Source organism: Coffea eugenioides, chromosome 11 (assembly GCF_003713205.1).
Source record: "Coffea eugenioides isolate CCC68of chromosome 11, Ceug_1.0, whole genome shotgun sequence".
Lineage (NCBI taxonomy): Eukaryota > Viridiplantae > Streptophyta > Magnoliopsida > Gentianales > Rubiaceae > Coffea > Coffea eugenioides.
The window spans coordinates 38,926,985-38,942,252 of NC_040045.1; the positions used below are offsets into that span (position 1 = coordinate 38,926,985).

Sequence of the window (15,268 nt, forward strand, 5' to 3'; positions counted from 1 at the left end):
AGACATGAAAATGGCAAAAAAAAAAAAAGGATAGATTCATCTTCTACTTTGTTTTTTATCGCACAAAATCATGTGTTGTGTAGTATATTATTTTCCAACAAAAAGAATCTAGAAAAAGAAACTTCGGAAAGTTTGGATTGTTTTCCTAGTAATAAAAATAAGGCAAAAGTCTTAAAAGAAAAAACAGAAAGGGGGAGATTAAAAATAACTGGCCTAGGCTTAAGAATCTGGGCCAAGAGCACAAAAATCAGATCCTGGCCCAGATAACATTAAATGTACTAAAGTTGGGTCAAAATCATGGGCATGCTGCTGCTCATTTTTACGACAGACTGGAGTTGGAAGGCCCTTATGAATACAATAGAGATTAATTCTTAGCAACCGTAGATTTTAACGCTCGCGCCCGACAGTGTAGTGTTTGATTACAAGGAAAAATTTGAAAAAATTTTAAAAGAATTGGTTATTTTTAGTCCATATATTAGTATTTGGTTAGCAGGAAAAATTTTTTTTTGCACTTTTTTGTATCTCATGAATTATGCAGAAAATTGAAAGAAAATAGTTGGTTAGACACGAAAATATGAATAATTGTCACTATTATCAGCAATTTTATTTTCCCTCAAAATTTTTCTTAGCTTCCTCAAAGCGTGATTTTCATCTTCTTTTATTCTATTGTCCTATACATTACTTTCTCACGCAACTCCTCCCCTATTCAAAATTTAACTATTAAAAATTTGATAAAAAATATTATAATACTTTTTTTTATATATATAAGTAAATAAATTTGTACAAATAATTTATTATTCAAACAAACTATGAGGATTAGCTGTTTTTGGGGGTGTTTTTGAAAAATTTTGCTGTAGCAGAGTTTTTAGAGTATATTTTGAAATATTTTTAGAAAATATTTTGAAATATTTTTTATTGGCACTTTATTATGAGATATTTGGTAAAATTTTAAAAAAATTTAAACTAATTTTTAGATTATCTTTTAGAGTACTTTGTTGTAACTTTTATTGTATTTAAAAAGCTAGTTTTTGAAAAACACTCCAAAAACAGGAGATCCAAACAAAGCCTATCTTTTCCTAAATGAATTACTAAACTCTTCCCTCGTCCAAAATTTAACTATTAAAAAATTGATAACACTTCTTTGATATATGTAGCAAATAAATTTATACAAATAATTCGCTATTCAAACAAACTATCTTTTCCTAAATGAAATAGAGTATTGTAAAAGAATTTTTTTGTAAAATGGATGACGTAGCTTTACTTCAGTCATTATCCATGGATTCTCGCACCACATCGGATCTTCCATCCCATTAGTTTATGTAATTTGGCGAATTAATTAACTAGAAAATTCCATTTTCCCTTCTTCTTCCGTTGACATTGACGGCTGTATTTTATTTCCTTCCTTTAAAAAAGCTTGTGGCTTCAAGCTCGATGTCACCATCATTCTCAACTTGCTTTCCTGAGTGGGTTACCAATTAAAAAATCAAAAGAAAAAGGAGAAGAAGAAAAAAAATTAACGCAACTTCATCAAATTATTCCTGTGAGACTCCTTCCGGAAAGAACCCATTATTCCCATTTATTCCAGAAAATTTCTTTCCTTGAATGTTTCTGGTGTCCTTGTATGAAGTTTGTTTTTTGGCAGTTTGTGGGATTTAAGACGAGCCCTTTTGACTACTGAAGGTAAGATTCGATTTTGTTAATTGGTTTGTGATTCTTTTATTATTTCTGTTCCTGATTGTTGTGCTCTAGTTTATTGTTCTGTGATTATATTGTGCTGTTTGCTTCTCATCTTTGTTTAAATTCTTGCTCAAATCAGTTCAATTTGCGATCCTATGTCAAATTCCAGGATGCTGTTGATTTCGTTAGATCCCTTAACACCAATTCCTGTATTCTAATTAATCTTCAGAAGCCCTCATTGACTTTTGATTTTTTTTTTTTTTTAATTTTTGCTTTCAATGTTTTACTGTTGCGTTTTAATTGTCTTAGCTTCATTTCTGCAATTGTGTTCTTGATCTCTTCTACTGGACTAAATTACTGTAGAATTTGATTTTAAACAATTTGTATTTGGTTTGCTGGCTTGTTTTGCTAATTTTTCGAATTTTTCTTTTCCTTTCGTAGCAGAAGATAGCAGAAGGATATTGTCGATACTCTGGAAAAGGGAAAGATATTGATCTTGGTATAAATTTGTTTGAGGAAAAGATGTCGCGGTATTTGACTGAGATATATAATGACAACATAAAATCTAGCGAGGATATTTTAGATGCTGTATTCCCTTTGCTGAAATTCCTGTCGCTTACGTTATTTGGATTAGTTCTTGCTCATAAGAATGTACAGATTATCCCTAAGGAAACATTCAAGCTACTCAGCAAGCTAGTTTTTGTACTTTTCCTGCCTTGTCTAATCTTTACTCAATTGGGGAAATCTATCACGGTTGCAAACTTCACAAGTTGGTGGTTTATTCCTGTTAATGTGTTAATTAGCACTGTAGTTGGTTGCATTTTGGGGTTCTTAGTAGTAATCATATGTCGCCCGCCTCCAGAGCTGACTAGATTCACCATCATTATGACCGCATTTGGTAATACTGGGAATCTTCATCTTGCGATTGTTGGTACTGTTTGTCATAATGAGGATAATCCCTTTGGACCTGATTGCCATAATAGAGGCGTGTCTTATGCCTCGTTTGCTCAATGGGTTGCCGTGATTCTCGTTTACACTTTTGTGTATCATATGATGGAACCTCCACTGCAGTATTATGGAATTCTTGAAGAAGGGGGTCAAAATGATGAGCAAGAGGAACCACAGAGTGGCGATATCAGTAGACCTCTCCTTGTGGAAGCTGAATGGCCTGGCATTGAGGACAAAGAAACCGAACATTCCAAAACACCTTTTATTGCTAATGTTTTCAAGAGTATCTCAAACGTATCAGAGATGACTCTCCCAGATGTTGAAAACACAATCAAAGGAAACACCGATAGTCCCAAGTCCATCAGGTGTCTAGCAGCACCCAGAGTTGTCCGAAAGATTAAAGTTGTTGCTGAACACACGCCAATACGGTCCATACTTCAACCCCCAACAATTGCTTCTTTGTTAGCCATAATTATTGGCATGATTCCTCAGGTCAAGGCTTTTGTTTTTGGGAGTGATGCACCTCTGGCTTTCATCACTGACAGCTTCGGGATCTTAGCTGGCGCTATGGTGCCCTCTGTGATGCTTATTCTCGGGGGTATGCTTGCTGAGGGGCCCAATAAATCGAGCCTTGGGCTGCGTACCATGATTGGTATCATTGTGGCAAGATTGCTGGTGCTTCCTCTACTCGGGATTGGCATTGTGGCTTTGGCTGATAAGCTACATATCCTTGTTGATGGTGATAAAATGTTTAGATTTGTGCTTTTGTTGCAGTACACAACACCAAGTGCAATCTTATTGGGAGCAATTGCCAGCTTAAGAGGTTATGCAGTGAGTGAGTCCTCAGCGCTTCTCTTCTGGCAGCATTTGTTTGCTTTGTTCTCCCTTTCATTGTATCTTATCATTTATTTTAAATTATTATAACATTTTTAAAGTTAGAGATTTCTCTTAACATTCATGATTGGGTGAGTTGCATGAAAGCCACCGACCTTTAGGTGCCTTCTTTGTTCTAGATGGTTGGCTTGCATACTTTTGATGCTAAATGCCGACTGCAATGATAGTAGTACCTTTTGTTTTCAGCACACTCTCGCTCTGTTTGTGTCTGGAAAGCTTATTCTTCTAAATTTGGGATTTTCTTTCAGCTAAATGTGGTGGGCACCACTTGTACGCTTGATTGATCAAGTATTCTACATCAATGAATTTCACTTTGTGTGTGGAACATCCTAGTTTTCTTGTTTTTGCACTTGATAAATTGATCAAATGCATGGATAACTTTTCTCTGGACTAAAATTTGAGAGATAGTAGAGTGCCAATTTGGAATAGCAATTTCCAGAATGAAAAAAATAAAGAGGTCATGGTGCTGTAAACGAAGGTTGGTTCAGTTGATGTGAAGATTTAGAAGAAAAAGGTTGTTGAGAACTAGTATCCAGAAGTTGCATGTATTGTTTCTCTCTCTCTCTCTTAAAATATAGCTTGTTAAAAACAATCTCCCGTTGGGGCGACAAAATACTACTCAGATATAGAAGAGAGATCAGGAGCATGGTGCTCTTTCTAACTCCCCGTGTGAATGTGTTGCTCCTTTTAGGTGTTCTTTTACATATTCTCTTGCAAATTGTTCATTCCATTTTTGCCATGGACGTTTGTAATGGCAATCCTCGTAAGCAGAAAGAGTCTCGCGGATCGACTGTAATTTTATTAAGGGTAATGGCATTTTCAGAGAAGAACTTGACAAGTTGAAGCTCACCTGCATGTCCATAGCATCCTGTTGTTAACTTTGAGATGTTGGAGTGGATAATCTATAACTTGTGTCTAACTTTCTAATTTCCCTAACTCTGCCTGTGTCCAATGGCCATTTCAAGTTTACCCCTAACTTCTTTGGGAAATCCCCTAATCAAGGAAGTCCATCCAAGCAGTCTTACGTCTACTTCCATGTTGAAACTTCCAGGACTGACTGCTTCAGTCGATGAAGTTCAAGAAGCAAATAATTGCTTCCAGCCGGCTAACCTCCTTATAGTTAGATACTTTAAGAACCTCTAGGTTTGACAGGCAGCAGGAAAGTCCGGGAAGAACCATTCTTGAGGATGCTATCATGCCATCCCTGCCAGACCTCTACTTCAACAAGCAGTGGGGGACATTAGTTTTACAGGTGGAGAAATCTCAAGTGGGACTATATTCGCATCGCACACGATGAGGGATTCCAATTTAAGACACAAGCAGATCTCCAGGTGTTTCAGTGCAGGAAATGGAGCAGAAACCTCCACATTTACCAAATCATCCGATTCATGCACCAGCAGACGTTCAAGAAATTGGCAGTTGATGACCCTTTTCAAAACCAGTTCTTTAAGGCACATTAAGTCGATCAGTGCACTGTCAAGCCCACAGTAGGCATAAGTAAGAGGTTCTGACAACCTGTGATGTCCAATTCCAGTGTTTGCAGCTTCCTAGCAAATGCAAACTGAAGCCATTCATCAATAGCTTATCAAGAAGTTTCGGCCAAACAAAAATGAATCCTGAACTCCTCCTCCATCTCGGAGGCCTCTTGTGATTTCAATACATTTTCCACCCATTTTACCTTCTCTATTCTCTCATTTTCAAGTGAACTCATCGCTTCCCCTTCTGGTTTCCATGAGGAGTCTAGCTATTCTAATGCTCCATAACCATCAAAATCAAGAGGAGGAGAATATGTCCACAGATTTATCCACCCTTTGGACACAGCACTTGTTCTAACAGCTTCTTTAATGGCTAGGACAGGCAGGAATGTAGACTAGAACATCATCCGGTGGCTGACAGATATGATCCTTGCGCAATTCAATACCATACTCAACTTTGTCCATCAAGTTCTTGTTCAAACTTCCTCCCAACATGATTCAGAATATCTGAACTTGGCAAATTAAGCATCTCAGTCGAACAGGTTACCAGAGTACGTTGAATAAAGTCTCTAACCGGAGCTTAGCTAGTGTTGTAATTAAACTTGTAGGAACAAGAATCTAAATTAAGTTCCTAAGAAAGTACAAAAGAGATAATCACACAAGAATAAGTGGCTGAGGCTCTTTTCGCCTGCACCTTTTCTTCCTGTTGATGCTGGTGTTCTTCCGGATAATGCTTAGCTAAGGCAGCAAAAATACGAACAATTTAGATGGTTGATTGACCATTGAATCCAGGACTGGACAAAGAGCCAAAGAGGGGTCCTGACCTATTTTTGACCAAGTATTGGGGAGAAAAAGGAAAATGCGGGTACCAATCCAGCAGGAATTACTTGACAAAGAAACCTATACAAATTGGATTAGTTATCTTTGGTGATGTTTCTAAAAGTTTGATCAATTCTATTTTGTATACCATGCCACACTTTCACGGAAGTTTCTTTTTTCTTTTCTCTGTCTTTAAGCAATATATGTTTGTCGTTTTGACCGAAGTACAAATTTTCTCTGCATTTCTGTTGTATATCCGAGTAGAACCCCGGCAACATTATAATAAAACAACGAGGTCATTTTTGATTGGTGCTGATTATGATCCTTTGCATCATCTTCTCACCATTAGTTACTAAGTCATCGAGTAATTCAATTTCAACCCACATGAAACTCGTTTCTTTTTGGTATGACGACAGTAAAAAGTAAGGATGATTTCCAGGTTTATGTCAAAGCTGACCATCTTTTTCAGTTTTTTCCCTTTTTTTTTTCTGGTTATCAAATACTTATCAAAAAATGGGACAAAATATTAGTCTTATCATGGAATGACTTACTCTTGAATAGACTCGATTTTCAAAAATTCAATAATTCAGATTGTACTGCATTATCTCAATGGTGTGGCACGATTTGAATCATTGATCCTTTAAAATTACGTCTACCCAAATTTTGTCCTTATGAAATTGGGAATTGCCTTCTTTCCGTTCCAATTTTATCGGATGTCCCATCCCCGAAGGGACGCCTTCTCCTCGTCGGACACGGCACGGTTCTGCGCAAATGGAGATAAACTTTGACACGAAAAACAAACAAATAAATAACAAGACCCACGTTTTTTGTACTTAAAAAAACATGTAACGCGTTAGTTTGGTTTATAGATTTTTAAGTTCTTCCGTCTTCCACACACCCATGTTTTGACTTTATGGTCATTTCGTGGGTTTAATTTGTAATTGCTCAAGGTATTCCTAACCCATGAATTCCATCTTTAATTTTGACTTGTCTTTTTAGGAGGAGGAATATCCAAATGAAAGAAAGCCCAGTCATATGCAAAATCTGGGTATGTGTGACGCACGACTTCTTTCTTTCGTCGTCAACCCGTCTAAAAGTTTGAAGGCCTCTTTAGCTAAAATGTTGTTTGAAATTAAGTTCATGCATCCCTAAGATTTATTCAATACGCTTTCTTTGATTGAGAAGAAGCAAAGTTGAATAGTACTTTTACCTTGCTTGTATTAGTGCCGAATTTCTACGAACAAGGATGGAACAAATTTCGTGCCAATTTCTATGGTCACTTGATGGCTTCTTCTTAAAAGGTTCATAGTCATGATTGATCCAAAAAAAAAAATGCAAGATTCATATCATTGTGTATGCATAGTTTTTAACACGATCGAGGTGTAGGATTTATAAAAATTTGTTTTATATTTAATATATGTTTTAAATTTATGAATGTATACCTAGTGAAATTAGACAAAATCGATAAAAACACGGTTGTCAAATCATTAAAAAGGGCCCTTTTCCTTCTTTTTATTTCCAAGGAATTTTGCCTCATTCATGTACCTTAGGAGTTGTTTTCAATAAAAATAACAAGAAGAGCTTTGTGAAAAGCCAACGAAGCGGTATATTTGCTACAATTATACTTTATGCCAAAAGCGTAGGGTGACGGTGAAATGTACTGCCAAAATAGCCAACAACATGACATATTGATGGCTCTTTACACTGTTCCAAATTGACGAGCCAAAATCAAAGTGATGCTGAGTGATCGAGAATATGCGGAAAATTGTAATGAAAGCAATATCCATGCCTTGTTTGCCACTTTCATTGGGTAATGTTTTAAGCTCCTGTGATTCTATTCATACATGGCCTCACAGGAAAGAAAAGACGAATCTATAAACAACATAAAAAAGGGTCAATCAAGCATCTATAATCATCCAACACCTAAGCAAAGCCTAGGTCAAATTTTTTTAGATATCATGCATGATTATTGCTATTCTCTATTGGAGAATCAAATCTGTTACTATTTTGTTTAGTCAAAAGCAGAGATTATGTCGAACCTTTGAGGTTTTTAGTCGTCTCTTCCACTCTTTATATGGACTGTTTTCTATTCAAATCTTTGCCTGTTACCGGTCGAAGGAGACAAATTCAATTAGATCATAGAAATTGACGGGGACTGAATTATCATCGGACCAAACAGATGCGTTATGCACTCATTTGAATTTGTGGAGAAGCCATGTATAAGTAGCAATTGATGGAAGACAAAGATGAACCTTGATACTAGTTAATAGCTACTTTACCGAGTGACTTAATATTTGATCATATACCATCATAACGTGGAGAGCATCATTGTGTTACTTCTAAAGAGTAACTTTACAACCACATATAGTAATAAACTACTCTTATGCTATGTGTGTATTGTTTAAATAAAATTCTCTCTTAGCCAGAAAAGCAAGACTTGATTCGCTTAAATCTTTCTTTTTTTGTCTATATTCTAAACTCTAATTCAATAATAGATATTTTTATGTGGTCTGAATGCAATTTGTAAAAAAAAAAATACAAAAAAAAAAAAGAAAAGCTAAGAAACAAATTTTTAATTATTCTAACTTTCACTCTGTGTGTGTGTGTTTGGATGAATGAGCTTTGAAGGTGCTTCTGCTCGGAGGAATGAGCTGAGAAAAGCTAGAAAACGTGTCTTGCTTTTGGCAGGAGGAATAAGCTTTCTACTTGAGGAAAGACCAAAAGGGTCCAGCTGCCACCGTTGGAAGTTGGAAGACCTTTTGAAGGTGCTTTTGCTTTTCTTCTTCTCCTTCTTCTAGGGTGGCTATGGGAACCAAGTTGAGGCTTCCATTATTGGTTCAGTTGGCTAATTTTATTCGTCCAATCACCAATGGCAGTCAAACAGGTTTTTTCTGGTCGTTCTAATTTTTGTTTTGTCAAGGGGGATCCGTTAGGATTAGGCCATGTCTTCTTTGAAAGTCATGGTGTAATTTGACTAGTCATGTCACAGTTTGGATTAAGTCCTGAATCCTGATCAGACTTCCTGAAAACATGTATGTTAAGCAGAAATTAAACAAAAAATTCATCATCTATTAAACTTAAAACCGTTTTAGTGAAATATTGGTCTGCCTATGCCTGGAGTGAAGGCTTTGTGATTAGGCCAGAAAGAATGATACATTTTATCAACTTATCAGTTATCACCCCTCATTATACCAAAAGCATAGGGATTAGTTATTAGTATTGTGTTAGATATATGAGCTCTATTTGGATTAACTGTTTTTAGGTGTGTTTTTAAAATATTTTACTATAACAGTGTATATGAAAAACTTTTTTTTGAGATTTTTTTTTGAGTTGGTATTGTTTATGTATTATTGTAATATTGTTTTTGAGAAACTTGTTTTTGAAAAACTGGTCCAAATGAACTAAATGCTGATAGCTGTTTAACTTAAATATGATTAACCACCCTTAATTGGATGCTATATACTAGTTGATTACTTTGGCAAACAACTTACTCTTGAGCAACAAGAAAATTTGACCAAGAAGAATCCAATATCCATTGGACCTTGAAATTTGAAAACTGTCTCCTCCATGCAGTCCAAAGAATGAGCAAGATTTTTATTACCAAAAAAAAAAAAGAAGAATAAGCAACATTTTCTTCTAAGATAATAATTTTTTTGAAAACTTTATATAGTTCTTTGGTCCCATTCATATAATAAATTAATAATTTCCTAAAATTATATATAATATTTTTTCTAAAATATAAGTTTATTGTTGTTTTTTTCTTAAAACCTATATCTAATTGAATCTTATCCAAAATCAACTATGATTGATCACAAATGCGTAAAGTATTATGTGAGTGAATATAATAGAAAACATCCCACAACCATCTAAATCTTTTTGATATGTTAATAACAGAAAAATGATATTAATTACTACGCAATTGAAGATGTGTGATAAGGCCATAAATTAGTAATAGACTAAGGAAAAAAAATCACAAAATCACAAATTCTAATCTACATATTCCTAGCAAATTTTACATAAGAAGTTTGCATAACTAACCAAATTCTTTGTCCGTTTTCCCTATTTTCCAAAGACGGTATTAAAAAATTCAATGAGCCAAATTATGTCATACTATCTCATTAAGTGATTTTTAAGCCATTAAAACTTTTAAAAATTGAGATAAATATGCCACAATTTGGATCATTGTCGAATTTATCCAAGTCTTGGCCTTTTAAAAATTGAGGCCGAAACTTGGCTAGGCTGCTGTACCTCCCACGTATCTCCCATACTGGATTCTATGTTGTTGTTTCCAGGATTCTCCGACCCCACTCCTTAAGACTCCTCCAAAAAGTCCAAAATCCAAATCCATTCCCCCGCGTTTCTTTCCCCAGTGTCGCCACCCTCCAATTTCCCTTGAAACCCCCATCCCCCTGCCTATAAATGCCGCCCAGCCCGCCCCGTTCTCCCATTCCAGTTGCACCTCTCCTTTCTTCCTTCTCCTCGTCCTCTCCTGTCCACATTCTACCCCCTTCCCACACAAAATCTCTCCATTGAAGATAGTTAGATTTCCATTTGACCCTTTTGTCATTTATTCACGATACACAAAATCCCATCTTTCATTTTTTCCCAACCAAAAATCATGCTTAGATAATTGAAAAGAATAAATACCTGATTTTTTCCCCCAACCCAAAAATCCCATCTTTATATATACCCCACATGATTTCCCCCTTTCTTCTTCACATCAAACCCTAACAAGTACTAGCCTTCGCCCCTTATTTCTCTCTATCCCTTTAACATGTTATAGCCACCCATTCATTATCCCACGCCCTATAAACCACAAAAAGGGGGAAAAATCCAACCTTTTTTTTTCCCATTTTTTCCCAGGTTTTAGACCGAACCCATATCATGGCAATTGCCTATCCACATTATTTGAGTTCCAAGAGCGCACGAAAATCCGTTGAGCCACCGTTGGTGGTGTCAACCCAATCATCGTCCTCGGCTCGGTCTCCGGTTAATAATTTGACCCAAGATGATCTCAAGAAGATTGCAGCCTATAAGGCTGTTGAGTTTGTCCAATCAGGCATGGTTTTAGGCCTTGGGACAGGCTCTACCGCCAAACATGCGGTGGATCGAATTGCAGAGCTGATGAAATTGGGGAAATTGAAGAACATTGTTGGGATTCCCACCTCGAATATGACCAGGGACCAGGCTGTTTCCTTAGGTATTCCTTTATCTGATCTTGATACTCATCCTATCATTGATATGGCCATTGATGGTGCAGATGAAGTTGACCCGGATATGAATTTGGTTAAGGGAAGGGGAGGTTCATTGCTGAGGGAAAAAATGGTGGAAACTGCGAGTAAGAAGTTTATTGTTATTGTTGATGAATCCAAGCTTGTGAACCACATTGGTGGGAGTGGATTAGCTATGCCTGTTGAGATTGTCCCATTTTGTTGGAAATTTACTCTTAAAAGGCTTGAAATGTTGTTCATGGAAGCTGGTTGCATTGGAAAGCTGAGGATGTTTCCGGGAACTGAGAACCCATTTGTAACTGATAACGGCAATTATATTATTGATTTGTATTTCAAGAAGGATATTGGTGATTTGAAGGCTGCCAGTGATGCAATTTTGAGGCTTGCTGGTGTTGTTGAGCATGGGATGTTTCTTGATATGGCTACTACTCTGATTGTTGCTGGTGAGCTTGGGGTAAGTGTGAGGAATAAATGAACTTGAAGTCAAAGCTGGAGGTAGTTTGCCAGATTTTAGCTTTTAGCTGACACATTAGGATATGTAGGGCGGTCGGGATATTATGTCTTGATTGAATCGGGGGAACTTTTGATGGTTAAATTTATTAATGTAGAAGTGGGAGTTTTATCACTGCTCCTGTATCAATTCTTAAGACATTAAAGTTAATGAATCCACATTTTTCTGATTGAGAAATGTCATTGTTTTCTGTTGATCTTTGGTGCTTGATTCTTTTATGTTTTTGGCTTTGGTTGTAGAAGTAGAATTCAGGTGCCTGAACTATGCAATTGTTAGATGTCCTCAATGGTTGAAGTGGTGCTTTCGAACTGAATTTTTCTCTAGATTTGAATAACACTCAATTAACTAAGCCCAAACTTGTGGATGGAGAAACCAAGTTGAGTATTGACAGACCCAAGGAGTATTAGATTATTTTGCATTAACAGTTTCCTTTTGAGCACTTCAATGAGATGGCTCTGTTGTAGTGACAGGCTCATGAAATTGGTAATAATTTGAAAGTGAATATAGTGCATCTAATATGAATACATTGTTGAGGAAGTATTTTTTAATTGAAAATAATTTGGAAACGATCTCTTACATAGTTGTTTGTAGTTGTGTCGTGGTTTTCTTGATGTTAGATGTTTTGTCAGTTACTTGTGTTTAACCTTCAGTAGTTTGTATTTTTTTGTTATTGTTGTATGTTCTTTTTGTTGCAGTGCATGTCCCCTTACACACTGGATCTCAATAATTATGTATTGTGGTCCTTCAGTCATGTTTAAACTCATCTGTGTTCCTTAAATTGGTACAGTCTTGTCTCAGAAAACCTTAGTTGGCAATGTTTGCTTTTGGTTGAGTCGAACCATAAATCATATCATGAAGATGATATATTGTTCTGGTAGAGTGCATTTGTCAATGACTAACCTTGCCTGTTGGATTTTTGTTTCTATATAGCTTGTAGCATTATTTTTGAAGATTTTACAAGACAAGTGACACACAGGAATCTTAGATGGAATTTCTATTGAAGTGTTGCTATTGCATGTCTCTCTCCTTAATTGATTGTCAATAGCAATCTGCATCCTTACATGATTTAGCATTTGAGGCAACATGTGATTAATTAGGTCATGGAAGCATGTCTTTTTTTCCACCAAAATTCTGTGGAAAAGATGCAAGTGCAGTTGTAAATTGACACTGTGTTGGGGTAAAGGCTGATGCATTGACAGATAGATGCTATTATGCCAACTTGCTATTTGACAGCAATCTAGCAGCAGTTGAAATACCCAGTTCCAGTGTTTATGTTTGTTTTTACTGGATCCAGCACTACTTCCTTAAAGGATAGTTTCTTTGACATTTTGTATTTTCTGTGAGCAACTGAAGATGTCAAGACATATGAAGCACCAGTGCTGTGGTAGTTTTTCAAGGTACTTTTCAAGTTTGTTTGATCTCTTTATACACTCCTCAGCCATGGGCTTGGAGGAAGTTACGAAGTTTTGTTTGTGTTGAGCTTGTCTGCCCATGACACTTCTCAAATTTGTTCAGTCTCATTTCTATTACTAACTAGCAGAAAACACACTGTGATCTGTAGAAGGTGGCTGGATCGTGCATGAAGAAACAAAAATGTAATATGTCATAAAGCTGAATTTAGCTTTGCTTGCATCTATAATAGAAGTTAATTTAAAACATTAAAATCTCTCAATTGTCTAGTTAAATTCAAAGAAAGGTTCCTGACAATTAATCATTCAAAAATTCATACAATTAAAAAATTAATTCAGACAATGAAGTCAATATAGGTATAATTAACTAGAGCTTAAAGTTTATATTGTTGATGTGCTGCCTGTAGCCCTTTTGAGTTCTGCTGTGATATTTGATTCTATGATATAACCGAGTCAAGAACCATTCTAATTCCCAGAAGATTTCAAAATCCTAAGCTACACGGTCGTAGGAAACTAACTAATTCCTTAAACGCCATGGCTTTAGGAAACTCTGGACTTTATGATATAATAAAGCCAAAACTCCACGACTCTGGGAAAGTTTCCATATAATTACGTCCTGGTAACATCTTGATTAGGGATGGCAATGGGGGCGAGTGCCCGCGGGGGGCTCTCGGGGTGGGGGTGGGGGCGGGGGGGAATTTTTCCCCCCCGTTTAGAAACGGCCCGCCACCCGCAAAAAAAAAATTATATATATATAATTATATATAATATGTAATTTAATTAGCTATAAACTTATGATAATAATATTATTAGTTAGATGTATTATATAATGTATATTAGTGTATGTAATATAATTGATATTATCAATTATACGAATAATTAGACATGTCTACTAATAGAATTTATTAATTAGTTATACTAAATTTACTAATACATTTATACTAAATTTCTAATTACACTTAATAGAATAACACTTTTTTCTCAAAAAAAAAGCACAAACACAATAATGAATTAGTGATTGTATTTGTACCAAAAGTGAAAACTTAACTATTTTAGTTGTATTTATTTCATCATTTTAGATTGTATTCAAATAATTTTTGTTTGATTGTTTTTATGAGTTTTAATTGTAAAATTAAAATGAATAATAACTTGATGATGTGTTGATATTTTAGTACTTGATTATTTATTAAAATTTAATAATAATAAAATTTTATTAACCCAGTAGGGAAAATTTTATTAACCCCGCGGAGGAAGCGGGCGGGGCGGGGCGGGGCGGGGCCGGGCCGGGGGGAGTTTGTAGGCAGCGGGGCCGGGGATGGGGGAGGGGTTTCCCCCGCCGCAACCCCGCCCCGTTGCCATCCCTAATCTTGATCCCTTTTATCAGTTTAAATGTTAACCCTTTCGGCTCAAGCAAATTGCAAATAGACATCACCATACAAGCACTACTATCTGCATTCAACTCCTCTTGTTCTTCTCGTTATTCATCTTTAGATGTTTAGCAAATTCCCTTTGTCTATATTATTACAGAAAAAAGCATTCTTGATGAAGAATTAATAGCACTTCATTGGCCAAAAAAGTCATCTGTTGTACTTTTAACATGGTGGAAGACTACGCAATAGGTTGCCGTTTCAGGCCCTCAGAGGAAGAACTACTTTACCTCCTCCGTGACAAAGTTACCAACCCGCGGTTCCAATATGATCAGGTCAAAGAAAAGAAGCTCTACGGGGAAGGTGCCTCACCGTGGAATGTTTTCAGCGATGATGATCTTCAGCGGGAACTTTTTGATGATAATGGAAGCAATGGTAACAAAAGAATGGTCTACGTGTTTACTGAGTTAAACAAATTGAGTGCCAAGAAGGCCGCGAGAACGGCTGGTTCCGGGACATGGGATGGAGAAGCTAAGATTACTACAGTTCAGGACATGATCACTGGTGAGCTATTTGGGAAAAGGAAGATGTTAAGCTATGTTCTCCATTCGGTTCTCCATTCGGGTTCAGAGGTAAAGAAGGGTAGATGGATAATGCATGAGTATGCTTTTGCTGGTGCTTGCTTGAATGGGATAGGTAGTAGCATCCACAATACTGATTAAGTGATTTGTAGGATAATTAGGGATGGTTCTAAAGTCACTAAGGTTAAATCTCCTGTTATCAAGAAAGATGGGAGCAAAAGAAGTAGATAATGCACGTATTATTGCTGTAACTAATTTTGTTCTTATAGTTGTATTGATCTAAATAAACTTTACACTTTGGAGCAAAGGCCCCTCATTTCTATACAAAAAGTGCATTAATAGCACAGAGGATTAAT

At 36.2% G+C, this 15,268-nt stretch overlaps 3 protein-coding genes across 4 annotated transcripts; all 3 read left to right on the forward strand.

Annotated features, from left to right (window-relative positions):
* Window positions 1-1,404: 1,404 nt before the first annotated feature.
* Window positions 1,405-3,846, forward strand: LOC113752977 (protein PIN-LIKES 2). 2 transcript variants are annotated; one of them, XM_027297050.1, is made up of 2 exons: window positions 1,405-1,680; window positions 2,119-3,846. In XM_027297050.1, the coding sequence occupies exon 2, from the start codon at window positions 2,200-2,202 to the stop codon at window positions 3,547-3,549; it is 1,350 nt and encodes a 449-aa protein (XP_027152851.1). In that variant the 5' UTR covers window positions 1,405-1,680; window positions 2,119-2,199; the 3' UTR covers window positions 3,550-3,846. The 2 variants fall into 2 exon arrangements, with proteins under 2 accessions (XP_027152851.1, XP_027152850.1); XM_027297049.1 differs by having other exon boundaries at window positions 2,122-3,846.
* A 6,417-nt stretch (window positions 3,847-10,263) lies between these two features.
* Window positions 10,264-11,732, forward strand: LOC113751369 (probable ribose-5-phosphate isomerase 1). The gene has a single exon (XM_027295355.1). It carries the CDS (start codon window positions 10,698-10,700, stop codon window positions 11,517-11,519), a length of 822 nt encoding a protein of 273 aa, XP_027151156.1. The 5' UTR covers window positions 10,264-10,697; the 3' UTR covers window positions 11,520-11,732.
* A 2,829-nt stretch (window positions 11,733-14,561) lies between these two features.
* LOC113752531 lies at window positions 14,562-15,053 on the forward strand. The gene has a single exon (XM_027296644.1). It carries the CDS (start codon window positions 14,562-14,564, stop codon window positions 15,051-15,053), a length of 492 nt encoding a protein of 163 aa, XP_027152445.1.
* Window positions 15,054-15,268: the final 215 nt, after the last annotated feature.